At 45.7% G+C, this 21,841-nt stretch overlaps 1 protein-coding gene across 3 annotated transcripts in view; it reads left to right on the top strand.

The window, feature by feature from the left end:
• The first annotated feature begins 15,507 nt into the window (after window positions 1-15,507).
• Window positions 15,508-21,841, top strand: part of LOC115107503 (1-phosphatidylinositol 4,5-bisphosphate phosphodiesterase beta-1-like) — a 256,669-nt gene continuing 250,335 nt past the window's right edge. For 2 of the 3 annotated variants that reach the window (XM_065008903.1, XM_065008904.1), the window contains exon 1: window positions 15,510-15,830. In XM_065008903.1, the coding sequence (XP_064864975.1) occupies window positions 15,732-15,830 (99 nt within the window). In that variant the 5' untranslated portion in view covers window positions 15,510-15,731. Of the gene's footprint in view, window positions 15,831-21,841 lie in introns of all 3 variants that reach the window. The other variant, XR_010460892.1, reaches the window with a different exon arrangement.

The following is a 21,841-nucleotide window of genomic DNA, read 5'->3' as shown; positions in this document are numbered from 1 at the left end:
CTGAGAAACCCAGGGGAGAGTGTCCGGATGGGTAGGAAGGAGCACAGCAGATAATCCACACAAGGGCGGCGAGAGATGAGTACGGACACACGACACAACCTCAGGGAAGTAACAACGATCTGACAACAAGAAACACTGGTTACAGAACATATAAAGGGAAGATAAGTGATTCCAGCTGGCGCAGACAATCAGGCCGAGATTGGGAACCACGCCCACACAAACACGGGAGAGAGAGAGAGAGAGAGAGAGAGAGAGAAGAAAAGGAGGCAGTGGATTCATGAACCGTGACAATACCCCCCCCCCCTAGGAACGCCTCTTGGCGTTCCCAGGCGAATTTACCTGTCGATTGAAATCATCGATAGGGGAGTGATCCAGAATGTCCCTAGCAGGTACCCAACTTCTCTCCTCCGGGCCGTAACCCTCCCAGTCCACCAGGTACTGGAATCCGCGTCCCCTCCTTCTAGAGTCCAAAATACGATTGACAGAAAAGGTGGGTTCCCCATCAACAAGTCGTGGCGGCGGGGGAACCGGGACTGGTGGGTTAATGCGTGCCTGAAACACAGGTTTTATTTTAGACACATGAAAGGTAGGATGAATTCTCCTATACGCCGGAGGAAGCTGGAGCCGGACCGCCACCGGACTAATGATCCTGGTGACTTTGAACGGGCCGATAAATTTGGGGGCAAGCTTGTTCGAAACGGATCGGAGTGGAATGTTCTTAGTAGAAAGCCACACTCTTTGGCCAACGACGTATACCGGAGGCTTCGACCGGTGGCGATCGGCCTTAGTCTTGGTGCGCGCCCCCACCCGGAGAAGAGTCTCACGGGCTCTGCTCCATGCGTGACGGCACCTCTGGATGAAAGCGTGAGCGGAGGGAACAGACACCTCGGACTCCGTACTGTGAAAGATAGGTGGCTGGTAACCTAAACTACACTCAAACGGAGAGAGACCCGTGGCTGCCACTGGCAACGAATTGTGAACGTACTCAACCATAGAGAGTTGTTGACTCCAGGAAGAGGGATTCTTAGAAACCAAACATCGCAACACTCTCTCCAAATCTTGGTTGGCCCTCTCCGCTTGACCGTTGCTCTGGGGATGAAACCCTGAAGACAGGCTGACACTCGCTCCCAGTAACCTACAAAACTCTTGCCAAAACTTGGACACAAATTGGGGCCCCCTGTCAGAAACTACGTCCATCGGCAGACCATGTAAGCGAAAGACGTGATCCACGACAGTTACCGCTGTCTCCTTGGCAGATGGTAATTTAGGCAAGGGAATAAAATGAGCCGCCTTCGAGAACCGGTCCACCACGGTCAAAACAACAGTCTTGCCCTGGGAGGGCGGGAGGGCGGTAACAAAATCTAGCGCGATGTGGGACCAGGGTCTCGAAGGGACCGACAGCGGTTGGAGTAACCCATCTGGGGGTCGATTAGAAGTCTTCCCAGTGGCACAAACCGAGCAAGCCAAGACAAAACTGTGAATGTCACGAGCCATCAGTGGCCACCAAAAGCGTTGCTTAACCAAAAGCTAGTGCGACTGACTCCTGGATGACACGCTACGTTGGAGCAATGCCCCCACCGAATAACATCGGACCGACACCCTCCGGCACAAACAACCAATTAGGCGGGCAACCGGGCGGAGGCGTTACCCCTTCTAAGGCCGTTTTGACCCTCGATTCAACCTCCCATGTGAGTGTGGAGACCACTAGGGTCCCGGGTAGGATGCACTCGGGAGTGGATGGGCGTTCGAATGGTCAAAAATGCGAGAAAGGGAATCGGGTTTGACATTCTTGGAACCCGGGCGATACGAGAGAGAGAAGTCAAAACGTCCGAAAAAGAGTGCCCACCGCGCCTGCCTGGAGTTGAGTCGCTTGGCGGTTCTGATATATTCCAAATTTTTGTGATCGGTCCAAACTATAAAAGGTACCCCCCGAACCCTCTAACCAATGGCGCCACTCCTCCAGTGCTAACTTCACTGCCAACAACTCTCTGTTGCCAATGTCGTAGTTGCGTTCCGCAGGTGATAACCGATGGGAAAGGAACGCGCAAGGGTGCATCTTGTCGTCAGAAGAGGAACGTTGGGAAAGTACCGCACCTACCCCCACCTCTGAAGCGTCCACCTCCACCACGAACTGACGCGAGGGATCGGGAGCTATGAGGATGGGAGCCAAACAAAGCGGCTCTTGAGTTTGACGAATGCAGCCTCGGCTGTATCGGACCACCTGAACGTCACTCTGGGGGAGGTTAAGGCGGTAAGAGGAGCGACTATCTGGCTAAAGTTGCGAACGAAACGCCGGTAGAAATTGGCGAATCCCAGAAACCTCTGTAGGGCCTTACGGGAATCTGGGCTTGGCCAATCCACCACAGCCTTAACCTTGTCAGGATCCATGCGAATACCTTCAGTCGAGACGATGTAACCTAGGAATGGAACGGATTGTGCATGAAAAATGCATTTCTCCGCCTTGACAAAAAGTCCATTCTCCAACAACCTCTGAAGCACTTGTCTGACGTGCTGAACGTGTTCCTGGAGAGAAGAAGAAAAATCAGTATGTCATCCAGGTAAACATATATGAACTGATCAATCATATCTCTCAGCACGTCATTTACGAGTGCCTGGAAAACCGCTGGGGAGTTGGATAGCCCAAAAGGCATGACCAAATATTCGAAGTGCCCTCTGGGGGTGTTAAACGCGGTCTTCCATTCGTCCCCCCCCTTATGCGAACCAAATGATATGCATTACGTAAATCCAACTTAGTGAACACGGATGCTCCCTGTAACCTTTCAAAGGCTGAGGACATCAACGGTAAGGGATAGGTATTTTTCACTGTGATGTTATTCAACCCACGGTAATCAATGCAAGGACGCAGAGATCCGTCCTTCTTCTCCACAAAGAAGAACCCCGCCCCCGCTGGAGAAGAGGAAGGACGAATGAATCCAGATGCCAGAGAACCAGAGATGTATCTCTCCATAGCCTCCCTCTCAGGAACAGAGAGTGAATATAACTTGCCTTTAGGCGGAGACTCACCTGGCAATAATTCTATTGCACAGTCATAGGGACGATGCGGAGGAAGAGAAGCAGCACGGGACTTACTGAACACCTCCAGGTCGAGGTATTCAACGGGCACGTTAGACAAATCCACCGCCTCCTCTAGAAACACAGAATCAGACACAGACGAACAAGCAGACACTAAACAGGACTCAAGACATTTGTTACTCCACATGGATATAGAATTATGACCCCAGTCAACTCTGGGGTTGTGTTGGGTGAGCCAAGGGTGGCCGAGAACTAATGGTGCAAGGGGTGAGTCCATGAGTAGAAATGATAGTGTCTCAGTGTGATTGCCAGAAGTGATGAGTGTGATAGGTTCAGTGGTGTGAGAAATGTTGGGTAGTTCTTGACCATTGAGAGCGTTGACGGATATCTTGTGCGTGAGTGAGGTGATAGGAATCTGGAGTTTGTGAGCGAGCTTGAAGTCCATGAAATTACCCTCTGCTCCTGAGTCCAGTAAGGCTTGGGTGTCGTGCGTGTGGTTGGCCCATCTTAGTCTTACCGGGAGGAGAGTAGATGATGAGGTCTTCTCTGTGGTGACACCACCCGATAGTAGCCTCATTCTTACTACCGGGCCTAATCTTTTACGGGGCAGGAGTGGATAAAGTGGCCCGCTCTACCACAGTAGAGACAGAGTCCTTGGGATCTCCGCCTCTCCCTCTCTTCCCGGGAGAGGCGAGCTCTCCCAGCTGCATGGGTTCGTGAGCGGAGGTTGAACTGGCCGTGTTCCCGCCGCTGGCATGCCAGCCCTCCGTGTCGTTATACGGTCTGTTAGGGCATGCTCGGCGGCCAACACGACTCAGACGAGCGTCGACCCTCAAGGCTAGTTCCACTAGTCCATTTAAACTCCTGGGAAGGTCCAGAACATAAATCTCCTTCTGGATCCGGTCCTCCAGCCCATGCAGGAACATGTCCCACTGCGCTCCTCGTTCCACTGACACTCTGCGGCCAGAGTGCGGAATTGGATGGAGTATTCCGATACTGAACGGTCTCCTTGGCGAAGGTCAGCGAGTAGTCTGGCCGCCTCCCTACCCGCCACGGCCCGATCGAAGACCCTTCTCATCTCCTCGGAGAGTGTCTGGAAAGAGGTGCAGCATGGGTCCTGGTTCGCCCACACGCCGTTCCCCAAAGAGCCGCTTTGCCTGATAGCAGTGTGAGTACGAATGCTACCTTAGACTGTTCACGGTTGAAGGTCCGTGGCTGCAACGAGAAATGCATGGAACATCTCGTAAGAAAAGCTCTGCAATAGTCAGGATCACCTGAATAACCCTCTGGTGTCGGTAGCCGTGGCTCTAGCTGGGAATCCGGCTCTGGCGGGGCGGGTTGAACTGCCGGTGTAGGTGGCGCAGCGAGACCCCTCAGATGTTGTAATTGTTGGGTCAGCTGGGATACCTGCGTCGCAATGGCTTGTACTTCCCGACCTGTGCTGGAGATGTTCTCCTCTTGTTGATCCATTCTCGTGATACTACGGGAAATGAATTCGGTCAGACTCGTTGAACTCGCTGCATCCATGGTCTGGTCAGATCGTTCTGTAACAATACAGAGGCGGATGCAAGATGCAAGCAACGATGGTTTAATGAATACAGGTTACAGCAGCAACAGGACAGACAGACTGTACTCAGACGGAATCCGACCCAGGGACTAGGGCGCATCCTCCTATGTGAGCGTGCTGAGAAACCCAGGGGAGAGTGTCCGGATGGGTAGGAAGGAGCACAGCAGATAATCCACACAAGGGCGGCGAGAGATGAGTACGGACACACGACACAACCTCAGGGAAGTAACAACGATCTGACAACAAGAAACACTGGTTACAGAACATATAAAGGGAAGATAAGTGATTCCAGCTGGCGCAGACAATCAGGCCGAGATTGGGAACCACGCCCACACAAACACGGGAGAGAGAGAGAGAGAGAGAGAGAGAGAGAGAAAAGGAGGCAGTGGATTCATGAACCGTGACAACCTGGGTGTGTTTGGGTGCTGGGGTAAAGAGATGAGGTCGTCATTCAAAATCATGTTAAACACTATTATTACATGAAACTAAAATCTGTGACTTGTTAATGTATTTAGGCTTGCCATAACAAAGGTGTTGAAGACTTATTATTTTTTATTTATTTAACTAAGCAAGTCAGTTACCTTTCTGGCGCAGGCGTTCCGTTAGCGACCCACCTCGACAACATCCGGTGAAATTGCAGAGCGACAAATTCAAAATGCAGAAATACTCATAATAAACATTCATAAAAGATACAAGTGTTATACATCGGCTTAAAGATGAACTTCTTGTTAATACAGCCGCTGTGTCAGATTTCAAAAAAGCTTTATGGCGAAAGCATACCATGAGATTATCTGAGGACAGCGCCCTGCTTTCAAAAGCATACATAAAATAAAAAGTAGAGGAGTCACGAAAGTTAGAAATAGCAATAAAATTCATCACTTACCTTTGATGATCTTCATCTGGTTGCAGTCTATCCAAATCTACCAATTATATGTATATCCTAGCTTCTGGGCCTGAGTAACAGGCAGTTTGGGCACGCTTCTCATCCAGATGTCAAAATACTGCCCCCAAGCCATAACAAGTTAAGAACAAATTCATATTTACAATGAGAGCCTACACCGGCCAAACCCTAGCCCGGACGACGCTAGGCCAATTGTGCGCTGCCCTATGGGACTCCCAATCACGGCCGGTTGTGATACAGCCTGGAATTGAACCAGGGTCTGTAGTGACGCCTCAAGCACTGAGATGCAGTGCCATTGCATCACTCGGGAGCCATTATTGACTTAAGACAGTTCAGCTTTTCATTTTTAATTCATTTGTAAACATTTCTAAAAACATAATTCCTCTTTGCCATTATAGGGTATTGTGTGTAGGCAAGTGAAACAAAATCTGAATGTAATCCATTTCAAATTCAGGCTGTAGCGCAACAAAATGTGGAAAAAGTCAACGGGTGTGAATACTTTCTGAAGGCCCTGTATGTCATTGGTTAATATGCATATGTTGTTATTAAACCTCCATTCTAGCACGCACACACGCACACACAAACACACACACACACACACACACACACACACACACACACACACACACACACACACACACACACACACACACACACACACACACACACAGGAGCAAAGGATTCAATGTTTATTTAAGCCTGCAGCTAGTGAATTGAAATGAGACCTATAATCATGACAAAACCTGTTCGAAAATGTAGCTCGCTGACAGAGAGATAGCTAGATAATGAAACACAAATGGACATTTACAGTAGCCGGCTAGGCTAGTCAAACTGTATCATCGGCTAGCTTTCAATAAATGGGCTATATGGTCAATGGAGTTACCGCTTCATGCGATCAAGACAATTCCTATTGCACACTGCATATTTCATGTGCCCCCAAAACAGATGTCTATCTTATTTCAGTCTTTGGGAGCTATAGCTATATTTGTTCCTCTTCATCAGACAGTAGCTCACATTTTCATAAGTGGCTGTGTTTACGTCATAGATAGTAGCAGGACATTGGCTGCCTTCATCATGAGGAGTATGTGCAGGAGTTCTGATTGGTTCCAAGCTTAGAAGTTTGGCAAATGTGCCTGAGCAGACAGTGTTGAAGTATACTTTTTATGAGAAAATGTGCAAGAATTGAAGGTGCCAACAAGTGTTACAGTCATCATAAGAATGTTTTACTGTCATATACACAAGATCAGCTCCTCCCTGGACAGGGATCAAACAACTTCATGTTTTTCGGCTTCGGCCCACGATCTGTCTGTACTGCTCGAGAAGTTGTGCCTCACAGGAGCATAGTGGTGCTTGAAGGAACGGCCGATCATAGTGCTCAAATACAAACATCAAGACTTTTCCGCATGTATTCTTCAATGGTTTTCAATGGTAGACTGCGAAAGAGCAGGTAAATGTTGAACTGGAACGCAGAAATGCACTTAGAAGTTACTGGCTCGGTCGGTGTTGCTGCTTTGAAAGTGGTGTTGCAGCGCCATGCCAGTTTGAAAAGTACCTGGGTAAATGCTGTCTCGCCACACGTTTTCCAGCAGCTCTGTACATGACCATAAGCATGATGGGATGTTAATTGCTTAATTAACCACACCTGTGTTGAAGCACCTGTTTTCAATATAAGTTGCATATTGTTTCCATTATTTTGGCAGTTACAGGTTACGTATTAAAATACAAAAAAAAAAAATATATATATATATATATATATATATATACACTATATATAGGTGGAGAATGTGCCTAGGTTCCAGGAGTGGATGAATGATCTCTATCTAACCATATGACTCTGTTCATCCATATCTTTTATACATCTTTTATATCTTCCATATATTTTATACCTCTGGGCTCTAAGGAGATGAAATACTGCCGATGTCAGGTAAAGCCCTATGGAAGTTGTTTTACAGTAGCCACTTCAAAACATCTTCCAAGAAAAACAATGCGCAATATTTAAACATATGATATCCCCTTCCAAACGGCTGGTCTGGAGGGCCTGTGGCAGCTCGGCCAGGATGGCTGGGGAGGGAAGACTGGATGTGATAGGAGGAGAGGCTGGCCGGGTCTGACAGGGTGTATTGAAGGCCATATCTGACCTTACACCATGAAAACACTTTTTTATTTCTATCAACGTTAGAGAGATGGAAAGGGGGAGAAAGAGAAAGACAGAGCTGGGGGAAGTGAATGGAAGGAGGTGGAATGAGAGTGAGAGGCAGGTAGAAAGCGCGAGAGAGGAGATATCGGATAAGTTACAGTGGGGCAAAAAAGTATTTAGTCAGCAACCAATTGTGCAAGTTCTCCCACTTAAAAAGATGAGAGAGGCCTGTAATTATCATCATAGGTACACTTCAACTATGACAGACAAAATGAGAAAAAAAATCCAGAAAATCACATTGTAGGATTTTTAATTAATTTATTTGCAAATTATGGTGGAAAATAAGTATTTGGGCAATAACAAAAGTTTCTCAATACTTTGTTATATACTCTTTGTTGGCAATGACAGAGGTCAAACGTTTTCTGTAAGTCTTCACAAGGTTTTCACACACTGTTGCTGGTATTTTAAGTGGGAGAACTTGCACAATTGGTGGCTGACTAAATACTTTTTTGCCCCACTGTATATCGGATTTGGCCATTCTATTGGGATGTTCAGATCTATGGGTGAACAGAAAGATATTTAAAAATACATGCCTCGCAGACTGTCCGTTTTTTTTACACTATTTTTTTCAAAAACATTTTTATAGCCCGGACACCGGCACGGTAACCTTTTTACAAGCTTTAATGGAAACATCCACCAGCAGAGACATGGGTCACCTTTTAAACAAAGCACCTACAGTATGCTTCCACCCACATAAATAAACAATTCATTTTTAGAAATAGAGGAGTCTTAATGCTGGCCCATAGGCCAAGCCAGGGACTGTAAAGGCTATTTGAGGAACTGCCTGTGATCCTGACGTATACACACAGACTTTTATCAGCATATAGAAGTATATGTATAGTCAAACATTCTGCTGTAACACAACTCCTCTCTTGACTGTCCCTCGTGAAAAAGTACTACTGAATTACTACTCATCACTACTACACAAGATCTACACACAACCTAGTGGTTTTACTTCTTGATTGCTTTTGAGATGTCCATTAAAGCAGTAGTGGTTTATGTAGTAGTTGTGTTCACTACTGGTGAACACTACATATTTCCTATTCATATCACTCCATTATTCTTCCTTAATGACTACTGTGTAACTACTGAGCTTTTGGGTATCAACTACTTAAAACCTACACATACTTACACAATTCCTAAATTGGGTGTCACATTTAGCTGAGTCTTCACTTTCCATCGACTAGAATGCATTATGAAAAAGGTGTCTAAAGTCAGAATCTCATTCTGGTTGACGTCTCTGCACAACAACACAAATTCACTGTGCCATACATCCATATTTGAATGACAGTGTTTACAACGAGAACAAAAAGATATGGATATAGATTTATGGGTCAGTGGATTTAAAAACATTTTTTATGATTGAGTGCAGAGACATTATCCAGAATGAGATTCTGGTGTAATATGAGTTGGTTTGGAGTGATTTCTAACATGTTTAGACACCTTTTCATAATGCATTGTAGTCTATGGCAAGTGATGACCCTCTGTAACGAAACAAAAAATATATATTTTTTAAATACGTTTTTGGGTGGGGGGGATCAACGAAGAATGAGTAAAAATAAGACCACATGTAAAAAATAAAAACAATTGGTGAACATCCCCTTTAAGTCCAAGCTGAACGAAGACAAGGACTCAAAGGCATTCACACAATAGTATAAAATGTGTAAATTAATATGTGATAAATTTTATGAAAAAAAAATTGTAATGGAAAGCTTCCGAGTACAAGGCAAACAGCAGTAAAGGTTTTCAATAGTCATTCAATAAGGGTTTATGTAGGACATTAAAAATGATCAGGAGCAATTCAGTATTGACACAACACTGCACACACAGATGGCACTGGCAGTAGTAATGACATATTTCCTACTCAAATCACTACATACTTCCCCTTTAATAACTACTGTGTAACTACTGGGCATCTACCACTTAAAACCTACACATACCTACACAATTCATACATGTTGGTGATTGAATTACTACACGATGCCTACATATCACTGCTGCTTGCCTACTCCATCCCTATTTAGTGTTCACCGGTCGTGAGGCGTCCCAAATGATCACTCGTTACTACTTAAATGACTAAATAAATCACTACCGGTTTACTACACATCTCAATAGCAATCGATAGTAGAACCAGTAGGTGTTTGTTTAGATCTTGTTTAGTAATGATGAGTAGTAAATCAGTAGTACTTTTTCATGAGGGGAAGAGGATTACAACAACCAACTCATTCCTGTTGTGTCTTCTTCTGCGGTCGTGGAATGCCAGTGTAGTCTGGCTGTAGTGTTGTGATACCTATTTACTACCAACTTCAAGTAGTAAAAACCCTACCTGATTACTATTGAAAAGCCTGTGACGTGAAGCGTTCTGACTACTTATTTATTACCAACATCTCTACCTGATTACGACTGGAAACTTCTGTTTTCCTACTAAACACTACAAAACTCCACGTGTGTGTCTTGAGTAGTGCATAAACTACACATTCACTACCCAATCCCTACAAGTCTCCACATAGTCACTGCTGTACGAGCAGGTTTTGTGTATTTAATGTGCGAGAGAGAGAGAGAGAGAGAGAGAGAGAGAGAGAGAGAGAGAGAGCGAGAGAGAGAGAGAGAGAGAGAGAGAGAGAGAGAGAGAGAGAGAGAGCGAGAGAGAGAGAGAGAGAGAGAGAGAGAGAGAGAGAGAGAGAGAGACAGAAAGAGCTGTTAGGAAGCAGGAGAGCCTCTGTAGGCCAAAGGGCAGCTGAGCTTTGATCAGGTGTTTCCCTGGTGCCGAGAGCTGTCAGGAAACTCTCCTCTGGTGCCCCTTCTTTCAGCCCTCCATACCCTACCCCCAGCCCCCGGGGTCTCCCAGCCCCACAGCCTGGACACTGCATCAAACCAGTGGTTGGTTGTATTGGGTGGAGGTGGGAGGCTGGGAAGGGATGTTGAGGGGTTGAGGAGGTGAGAGGCGGTGTATAACCTTGTAAAAACATCTCCTTTGAACACTGTTTACCTCGGGGTCTGTATTGAGCCATGAATCAGGGGCCTGAGAGTGACACGTCAAAGCGGAGGGTGAGGTAAGTCAGGTTCTTGTTTCATTCATTACCTCTCTAACTAAAACCCCCATGCAGCCTGGGTCTCTCTCTGTGCAGTATGAATGGGGCATTGTGATGCGTCTCTGTCACCACAGTGAATGTTTTCTCTTCTATTTGATCCGTTGGCGAAGCCTGCTAATTGGCTAAGCGTGTTCCCAGGTCACGGCAAAGGCAAGGTTCCTCTTTCCATGAATACGGAGAGAGAGGGCTTCTACAGATGTTGCGTCCCATCGACAAGCCTTCCAACTAGGTTCAGACCAGCTTTAGGTAGTTGGTGTAATTTATGAGTCTAAGACTCACATCCAAGTTTTTTCCACTCCTCTCTTCGCTCCTTCCCCAAAAGCCTTATATCTTTCTCTCATCATGCCCTGTGTTACGGTTCAATTGACCGTTTTAAGCCTCCTGTGTGTGTGTGTGTGTGTGTGTGTGTGTGTGTGTGTGTGTGTGTGTGTGTGTGTGTGTGTGTGTGTGAGTGTGTGTGTGTGTGTTTGTGTGTGTGTGTGGGGGGGGGTGTTGTGTGTACGCACGCGTCGTGTACGTGCTCATCGTGTCTGTGCATGAGCGCATGTATGTGTGTGTATGGGTGTGTTTTGCCTTTTAAGCCATAGGTGTCATGATGACATGTGCTTACTGACTGTACAACTCCCTCCTGTCTGTCTGACTGTACTACTCCCTCCTGTCTGTCTGACTGTACTACTCCCTCCCGTCTGTCTGACTGTACTACTCCCTCCCATCTGTCTGACTGTACCACTCCCTCCCGTCTGTCTGACTGTACTACTCCCCCCGTCTGTCTGGCTGTACTACTCCCTCCCGTCTGTCTGACTGTACTACTCCCTCCTATCTGTCTGACTGTACTACTCCCTCCCGTCTGTTTGACTGTACTACTCCCTCCTGTCTGTCTGACTGTACTACTCCCTCCTGTCTGTTTGACTGTACTACTCCCTCCTGTCTGTTTGACTGTACTACTCCGTCCTGTCTGTCTGACTGTACTACTCCCTCCTGTCTGTCTCCGTCCTGTCTTTCTGAGTCCAGGTCAGGGCAAGGCAGGTTCCGTTCAGATTATGTTTTGTTTCCATGTCACTGTCCCCCGATGACACAATTTACGAGGCTGAGGGCTGCCTTGTTTGTTTTTTTTTGTCATGGAATTTCAATCACTTCAACAGGGACTGAGACCTGATGACTGCTTCATAAGTCAGCAGAAAAGTCTTTGAGCAGTGACACATCCTCCTACGAGACTCCCGCTCCCTTCACACTATCTACTGTAGATCTTTCCTCCAGGCCCATGATCGCACCTGTCATTAATTGTGCGTGGAGAGAGGCAGGGGAACAACTTCAGATCTGACAAGAAACAACGTGTGACAGTCAGCAGTGCTGGCAGTAAGAAACTATACTGAAATGGTCTGAACGCTACAAGAGCCAGTGCTGGCTGTTTCATGTGCCTCTGACGGCTATGGTCTTATGGCGCCACCATGCGGTAGAAATACAGAACTGACAATCCCTTGTGGTGAAAGTGACCACACAGGCTGTATTGGCAGCTGAAAAACAGCAGGTGGAGCCATGTTTACTCTCTATAGCACCTGCAGGGTTCACATAGGGGACAATGCCGTTAACAGTTAGTCCTTTCAGCTGATCTAACGGCAGCTCTCGAAAAACACAACGAAATTACTCAAATCTCTGGTGGTTATAATTATATGGTATATTATTTATAATATGCCCAAAGGTTTATCATATAGAGACAAAGGAGATGATTGTGGACTACAGGAAAAAGAGGACCGAGCACGTCCCCATTCTCATCGACGGGGCTGCAGTGGAGCAGGTTGAGATGTTCAAGTTCCTTGGTGTCCACATCACCAACAAACTAACACGGTCCAAACACACCATGACAGTCATAAAGTGGGCACCACAAAACCTTTTCCCCTTCAGAAGACTGAAAAGATTTGTCATGGGTCCTCAGATCCTCAAAACGTTCTACAGCTGCACCACCACCGGTTGCATCACTGCCTGGTATGGCAACTGCTCGGCCTCTGACCACAAGGCACTACAGAGGGTAGTGCAAATGGCCCAGTACATCACTGGGGCCAAGCTTCCTGCCATCCAGGACCTCTATACCAGGCGGTGTCAGAGGAAGGCCCCAAAAATATGTCAAAGACTCCAGCCACCCTAGTCATAGACTGTTCTTTTTGCTACCACACGGCAAGCAGTACCGGAGCACCAAGTCTAGGTCCAAGAGGCTTCTAAACAGCTTCTACACCCATGCCATAAGACTCCTGGACATCTAGTCAATCAAATGGCTACCCAGACTATTTGCATTGCCCCCCCCCCCTCTCCACACCACTGCCACTCTCTGTTGTTATCTATGCATAGTCACTTTAATTAACTCTACCTACATGTACATACTACCTCAACTAACCGGTACCCCCTGCACGTTGACTCTGTACCGGCACCCCCTGTATATATTGTTATTTTTTACTGCTCTTTAATGACTCATTCTTATCTGTATTTTCTGAATCTGCACTGTTGGTTAGGGGCTCGTAAGTAAGCATTTCACTATAAGGTCTACTACACCTGTTGCATTCGGCGCATGTGACCAACCAAATTTGATTTGATTTGATTCATGATTTATAACACACATGTTCCACAATAATACATCATATAATGGCTCCATCTCAGTTGGATATGATTAAGCTTTGACTTAGATCTCTCGTGAGAGACTGCATGTAACACAGGATTTGGTTCTGGGTTTTGAGGCTACTTCAACATAGGAGCTAAAGCAGGACTACGTTATACATTCACTGTGATAATCCACATAAGGCTATGCTGGTTGTGTTGTGTTAATATCACAGCTACTGGCCTCTAGCGTAGAGCCTTTCCAGTCGGGATGGATGTCCTTAACCTTCTTCTGCTGTAGAGCGTGGACTGACCAGTTGGTGACTGAAGGGCATACGGACTTGGCAAAATGTGGCTTGGCAGCTCCCAACATTCGCTAGACTATCATACTGCAGTATGGTATGCCCAGGGGGTTGGAGTGTACTGTGCCATTCAGAGAAATGTTACCGCAGTGTTTTTGTGTTTGACATGTAGCCTGTACCACAGGAGAGCAACATGAGGTGTAGTACATGAGTGTAACGGTTCCGTAACTACAGAAGCTGGGAGACGGGAAACAAGTACAGGGTGAGGATTTGATCATAAATAGACATGAAACGAAACAAGAACAGCGTCTGGACAAGAGAAACAAAACAGCATTGATGCAGACACGGGAATGAAAGTGAGGAAGTGACAGATATAGGGGAGGCAATCAGTGACGTGATGAAGTCCAGGTGAGTCCGATGAAGCGTCGGTGCGTGTAACGACGCTGACAGGTGTGCGTAATGATGAGCAGCCTGGAGACCTCGAGCGCCAGAGAGGGGGGAGCGGGAGCAGAAGTGACAATGAGAACCTATTGCATTAGTCTCAAAAGAATCGCATCCACCCTTGGCAATTCTCTGTATGGTTTCCAACCGCTCGCTATAGATGGTAGATTATCATAGTAGATCTGTGTTTGTAATAAGCTGAGTACACTGTAGTTGGCTTGTCTCGTCTGTAAAGCTTCACATCAGACATTTAATTTGAATTATTTTTAATTGTACCTTTATTTTACTAGGCAAGTCAGGTAAGAACAAATTCTTATTTTCAATGACAGCCTAGGAACAGTGGGTTAACTGCCTGTTCAGCGGCAGAACGACAGATTTATACCTTGTCAGCTTGGGGATTTAAACTTGCAACCTTTCGGTTACTAGTCCAACGCTCTAACCACTAGGCTACCCTGCCGCCCAGACATGACGTGAGGCTGTGGGTGATCCAAGTGACCTAACACACAACTGACTTCAAACCCATATTTGTTTGTCCCCCCGTACGACTATTTTAAAAATAGCTCTTTGAAAGATGAACTGAAGCCACATGTCTCTCTCCTCTGGGCTGCCATGTTGACACACACACATACACACACACCAGAGGTGTGTGCGTGTGTCTGTCTGCGTTTGTGTGTGTGTGTGTGTGTGTGTGGGGGGGGGGGGGGGCACATGTGTCAGGATTAATCAATCATTAGTGACATGGGACAAGAAGCCTAACACTGCATCCATTTCAGACAGCTGGTCTGTCCACTGACCACCAAGAGGAACATGGCTGAAGCGGTTTGAATATTATTACATCCCTTTCTGGACGTTTTAGGAAGTAACAGTGCTCTCGCTCTCTCTTTCTCTGTGTGTGTGTGTGGTTTGTTTTTACTATCCTTGTGGGAACAGAAGTCCTCGATAGTAAAACAAGGAACAATTTTGGGACATTTTGCCAGGTCCCCACAAGGAAAAAAGGCTTTTTTAGGCTTAGGGGTTAGGTTTAGGGTTACAATTAGGATTAGGGGTTAGGTTTAGGGTTAGAAGTTAGGGTTAGTTTTAGGTTAGGGTTTTGGGGTTGGGGTTAAGGTTAAGTTACGGGTTAGGTTTAGGGTTAGGGAAAATAGGATTTTGAATGGGAATCAATTGTTTGGTCCCCACAAGGATAGTAGAAGTGTGTGCAGGCCTACTATCCACATTGCCTTGAGCGCAGGGAGGCGCTAGATCACATAGAGCCACGGAACTCGTTCCCCGCATTGACTGTTTTTAAATAGGAGTGCAGACACTCACTCATTCAAAGTCTCTACCCCCCTCCCCTCCCTCCCTCCCCTCTTTCTGAAACTGCATCAGCCGTCATCAGCGGACTTCACCCAGTCCCTCAGCTGAGCCTGCTTTCTCGTCCAACTCGCTTCAGGGAGCTTCAAAGCGGAGACCCGCAGCCCCATGCTGGAATGAGATACTGCCAACACTAGTGGAGTTTCCATCAGCCTATCGTTCCTCAGCAGAAGGGTCGTTTCGTTTAGGAAAGAAAAAGGAGAAAGCGATTTAAAACCGTTTATTTTATTTTTGTCGGTTGAGGAGAGTAGATGAGTCAATGGCCGGGGCTCAGCCAGGAGTTCATGCGCTGCAGCTCAAGCCGGTGTCCGTGAGCGAGAGCCTGAGAAAGGGCAGCAAATTCATGAAATGGGATGATGTAAGTCTTATTTGATTTTTTGGGGAGGGGGACTGGTTTATCACTGTCTATTATGTAGCCAATGTTTGGTGCACAGTTACCACTGCACTGAAACGGATGTCTTATACATTTGCCACGGTGCAACAGTCTCCACTGCCTGCTTGGGGGAATATCGTTCCACCACTGTTCGACTTTTGGCTACAGAAAGCGCTACAGTTGTGGGTGACGATGTCAAACGCATTTCGAAATGTTGGTGTAAATGTCACGGTGAGCGTGCGCGTGTGTGCACAAGCCCGCTTTTTCAGATTGAGAATGAGAGGTCATTGCCTTGAATGCACTGCTTTACACAGAAACCCGACACAGTAGTATGCCATTTAATCACACTCGTTTTGACTTGTACAACTCCACATTCATCTATGTAAGGCTATAATACCATTGACCGCTAGCAACCTCTGAATGAGTGGTCTATCGGGATCATCAGTCACTCTCGCCAGCCTGTAACAGCAAAATGACCTTGATTCGAATGTATTGCTCACCGCTGTCAAGCACAGCTCTGCTACAACATATCGTCTCTGGGTGAGATGAGCCTACAGGAGAAGGCTACTGCAAAGCGCTTCCCATAGTCATTTCTAATAGGTAACGCTACAGCAACGTGTTTTATTTGAACACAGTGATCACGTGGAAAGACCACGTTTTTTGTTGTTGTTTTGCCTTTAAAAAAAAAGAGAAGGTATTGTTACCTTTTATAGACAGCGTGTGCAGCTTCAAATAAATAACCTACACTTGTCTTAATAAGCAATTCATTAATAAGGACATTTTTTGGTGGTTTGCGTTGGAAATGCCATGCACCTGCCACCTGTGTGTTGTTGACTGCCAGCGGGACTGTTGCCTGACGCAGAGCCGCGCAAATAAGCAGGAACATTGATTGCACAACGATGACAGTGTGTGTGTATTCAGATATTTGGGTAGGCATCAGACGCAGTCACTGTTGATAAACTCAACAAGTAGACTAGGCAAAATATGTGGGTGGGTCTACTTAAAAAAAAAAAAATGTTTTACTCATATTTGTTTATAAATGTTATTAGGCTTTATGGTCATTGTGAGTCATACATAGCAATTAAATAAATGATCTCTCTTTCTCTCCTTTCTCTCTGCGTGGGGCGGTATGTTGTGAGAAGGGGTGTGAGGTGTGCGCGGTGCTAGCCAGGTTTTTTAGAGTGCCGATGAGGGTGGGGACTTCCGTGACCTCTCTCCACACCCCATAGCCTAAGGTCTTTCCTGACACACACACACACACACACAGAGCGCACTTTCACCGTTTTCACATGCACTCCTTCCTTCCTCCCTCCGTCCCTCGGTGGAAAGAGTGAAAAACGAAAGAGAGGGAGGGAGGGAAGGCGAGAGAGATACATTCAGACGTACATAAATCATTGAGCATGTTCTCAATCAAAACCTTTCCCCCTGGTGCAACTGCATGTCAGAAGAGGCGTGACACGGTAGTCATGGGAAACCTTGAACATTCACGACCATACCAGTGGAGCTAGGAAAGTGCAATATTGAGACGAGGTGGAGACCAAATCCTCTCAGCAGGGCGGAGATGGCATGGAGTGGCCAGAATACAGGCACTTTGATTCACTGCCTGAGACAAGTGTTGTAGAGCAAGGCGAGAGGGAGAAGGAGAGAGAGAGAGAGAGAATGCAGAGAATGAGAGATGGGAAAAGGGGGAGAGAGAAGAGGAGAAGAAGGAAAGCATTATTTCTCATACCAAATCCTTTCTGGGGGTTTGAAGATAAATTGCCTCCATAGACTCTATCTGTCTGTACTGCTAACCACCCAGACAGTGTTAGAAAACCCAAGCGAAACAATCAGAACACAACCCTTTTTGGCCCCATCCCCTTTTCTAGGCAATGGCTAATGGTACAACCCTTAAATCTTCATCAGCAGTAATGGGACGAAATACTACTGTGACGGGTGAATTCCCAAGGCCACAAAGGTTGTCGCCACTCAGTCTGCCTGCTTCCCTCTGTCCCTTCACTCAAAGGAGAGCTGAGACAAAACCTGTTAACGATCACAATTACTCCGAAATGGGAAAAATTCCTTTAATTATGACAATTTACTTCCCTAGTGTAAGATTTTGTCCAGAGCTAATTGAGAAAACCTTTTAGCTCTTAGCAGCCGATACTCTGAGATTGTGTGTGAATTCAGACCCAGGAGTCTCTAAGAATTCCATAATGACTCAATGTGTTTGTAGCTGTGGCCAGGGAGAGTGGGGACATCAATATAAATGCAAAAAAAGAAACCTCACTGTCAACGGACTTTATTTTCAGCAAACTTAACATGTGTAAATATTTGTATGAACATAACAAGATTCAACAACTGAGACATGAACTGAACAAGTTCCACAGACATGTGACTAACAGAAATTGAATAATGTGTCCCTAAACAGAGGGGGGTCAAAATCAAAAGTAACAGTCAGTATCTGGTGTGGCCACCAGCTGCATTAACTACTATAGGGCATCTCCTACTCATGGACTGCACCAGATTTGCCAGTTCTTGCTGTGAGATGTTACCCCACTCCTCCACCAAGGCACAAGCTCAGTCCGATGATGCTGTGACACACCGCCCCAGACCATGACGGACCCTCCACGTCCAAAACGACCCCGCTCCAGAGTACAGGCCTCGGTGTAATGCTCGTTCCTTCAACGATAAACGCGAATCCGACCATCACCCCTGGTGAGTCAATTCCGTAACTCATCAGTGAATAGCACTTTTTGCCAGTCCTGTCTGGTCCAGCGACGTTGGGTTTGTGCCCATAGGCGACGTTGTTGGCGGTGATGTCTGGTGAGGACCTGCCTTACTACAACAGGCCTACAAGCCCTCAATCCAGCCTCTCCCAGCCTATTGCGGACAGTCTGAGCACTGATGGAGGGATTGTTGCCATCCTGTAGCTGTCCCGCTGGTGTGATCTTCAAATGTCCAAATCCTGTGCAGGTATTGTTACACGTGGTCTGCCACTGCGAGGACGATCAGCTGTCTGTCCTGTCTCCCTGTAGTGCTGTCTTAGGCGTCTCAAAGTACAGACATTGCAATGTATTGCCCTGGCCACATCTGCAGTCCTCATGCCTCCTTGCAGCATGCCTAAGGCACGTTCACGAAGATGAGCAGGGACCCTGGGCATTTTTCTTTTGGTGTTTTTCAGAGTCAGTAGAAAGGCCTCTTTAGTGTCCTAAGTTTTCATAACTGTGACCTTAATTGCCTACCGCCTGTAAGCTGTTTGTGTCTTAACGACCGTTCCACAGGTGCATGTTCATTAATTGTTTAGCATGGGAAACAGTGTTTAAACCCTTTCCAATGAAGATATGGAAAGTTATTTGGATTTTTAACTAATTATCTTTAAAAGACAGGGTCCTGTTTCTTTTGCTGAGTTTATGAAATCGTAGTTTTTCAATCAAAGAAATGGTTTGAGTTGCACAAAATGGAACATCACGTTGCAGATAAAGTTTGGAATGACAATTAGTTTTGTACACATCTAAAGACGTTTTATGGTGTTTTTGGAGCTTATGTTCATCATGTTTTATTTAGAGCCCAACCGATATGGAATTTTTACCAATATATCTGCTAATATATTATTTTTGTTGAGATGGAATGAAAAACATATATATATTTTTTTTTTACCAAATTGTGCTCAAAGGACTAAATTATGATTATTTTTTTATTTTTAAAATGTATTTTTACCCCATTTTCTCCCCAATTTCGTGGTATCCAATTGTTTAGTAGCTACTATCTTGTCTCATCGCTACAACTCCCGTATGGGCTCGGGAGAGACAAAGGTTGAAAGTCATGCGTCCTCCGATACACAACCCAACCAAGCCGCACTGCTTCAGCACGCATCCAACCCGGAAGCCAGCCGCACCAATGTGTCGGAGGAAACACCATGCTCCTGGCAACCTTGGTTAGCGCGCACTGCGCCCGGCCCGCCACTGGAGTCGCTGGTGCGCGATGGGACAAAAATATCCCTACCGGCCAACCCCTCCCTAACCCGGACAACGCTAGGCCAATTGTGCGTCGCCCCACGGACCTGGGCGCGAACCCAGGTCTCTGGTGGCACAGCTGGCGCCACCCGGGAGGCCCTTAAATTATGATTTCTTAACTGCATATTAAAATGAACATTATTTGAGAACTTTTTATTTGTGGTTTACATGATAACCAACTAAAAGCAACTATATCCTCTATAAATACATAAGTAAATGCAAAACACTTGTTTAGTTTACCTTCTTAGGTACAAATATTTCGGTGAAAGGTTAATATCGGCCGATAATATGGGTCAACCAATGTATCGGTCGTGCTCTAGTTTTATTCACGCCCGGACACTACAGAACTAGCATGAGGAAGTCTATCACTGGTTGGTGTAAGTTTCTCAAAACCAAGTGATATCTAGAGGTTGACCGATTAATCGGAATGGATGGTTAATTAGGGCCGATTTCAAGTTTTCATAACAATCGGTAATTGGCATTTTTGGACACCGATTGTGGCCGATTACATTGCACTCCACGAGGAGACTGCATGGCAGGCTGACTACATGTTACACGAGTGCAGCAAGGACCCAAGGTAAGTTGCTAGCTAGCATTAAACTTATCTTATAGAAAAACAATCAATCTCAACATAATCACTAGTTAACTACACATGGTTGATGATATTACTAGTTTATCTAGCTTGTCCTGCGTTGCATATAATCGATGTGGTGCCTGTTAATTTCTCATCGAATCACAGCCTACTTCGCCAAACGGGTGATGATTTAACAAGCGCGTTCGCAAAAAAAGCACTATCGTTGCACCAATGTGGACCTAACCATAAACGTCAATGCCTTTCTTTAAAATCAATACACAAGTATATATTTTTAAACCTACATGTTTAGTTAATATTGCCTGCTAACATGAATTTCTTTTAACTAGGGAAATTGTGTCACTTCACTTGCGTTCCGTGCAAGCAGAGTCTGTGTATATGCAGCAGTTTGGTCCGCCTGGCTCGTTGCGAACTGTGTGAATACCATTTCTTCCTGACAAAGACCGTAATTAATTTGCCAGAATTGTACATAATTATGACATAACATTGAAGGTTGTGCAATGGAACAGCAATATTTAGACTTAGGGATGCCACCCGTTAGATAAAATACGGAACGGTTCCATATTTCATTGAAAGAATAAATGTTTTGTTTTTTCGAAATGATTGGTCATTAATATGGTCAAATCCGGAAACTATGGCTCATATTTCTGTGTGTTATTATGTTATAATTAAGTCTATGATTTGATATTTGATAGAGCAGTCTGACTGGGCGGTGGTAGGCAGCAGCAGGCATGTAAGCATTCATTGAAACAGCACTTTCGTGCATTTGCCAGCAGCTCTTCGCAATGCTTCAAGTGAGCTGTTTATGATTTCAAGCCTACCAACCCCCGAGATTAGGCTGGTGTAACCGATGTAAAATGGCTAGCTAGTTAGCGGGGTGCACGCTAATAGGGTTTCAATCGGTGACGTCATTCGCTCTGAGACCTTGAAGTACTTGTTCCCCTTGCTCTGCAAGGGCCGCGGCTTTTGTGGAGCGATGGGTAACGATGCTTTGAGGGTGGCTGTTGTCGATGTGTCCCTGGTTCAAGCCCAGGTAGGGGCGAGGAGAGGGACGGAAGCTATACTGTTACACTGGCAATACTATAGTGCCTATAAGAACATCCAATAGTCAAAGGTATATGAAATACAAATGGCATAGAGCGAAATAGTCCTATAATTCCTATAAAAACTACAACCTTAAACCTATCACCTGGGAATATTGAAGACTCATGTTAAAAGGAACCACCAGCTTTCATATCTTCTGAGCAAGGAACTTAAACATTAGCTTTTTTATATGGCACATATTGCACTTTTACTTTCTTCTCCAACACTTTGTTTTTGCATAATTTAAACCAAATTGAACATGTTTCATTATTTATTTGAGACTAAATTGATTTTATTGATGTATTATATTAAGTTAAAATAACTGT

The sequence above is a fragment of the Oncorhynchus nerka genome, linkage group LG24 (genome assembly GCF_034236695.1).
Source record: "Oncorhynchus nerka isolate Pitt River linkage group LG24, Oner_Uvic_2.0, whole genome shotgun sequence".
Lineage (NCBI taxonomy): Eukaryota > Metazoa > Chordata > Actinopteri > Salmoniformes > Salmonidae > Oncorhynchus > Oncorhynchus nerka.
Note: the sequence above shows the minus strand (reverse complement) of the source record. Positions and strands in the feature narration are given on the sequence as shown.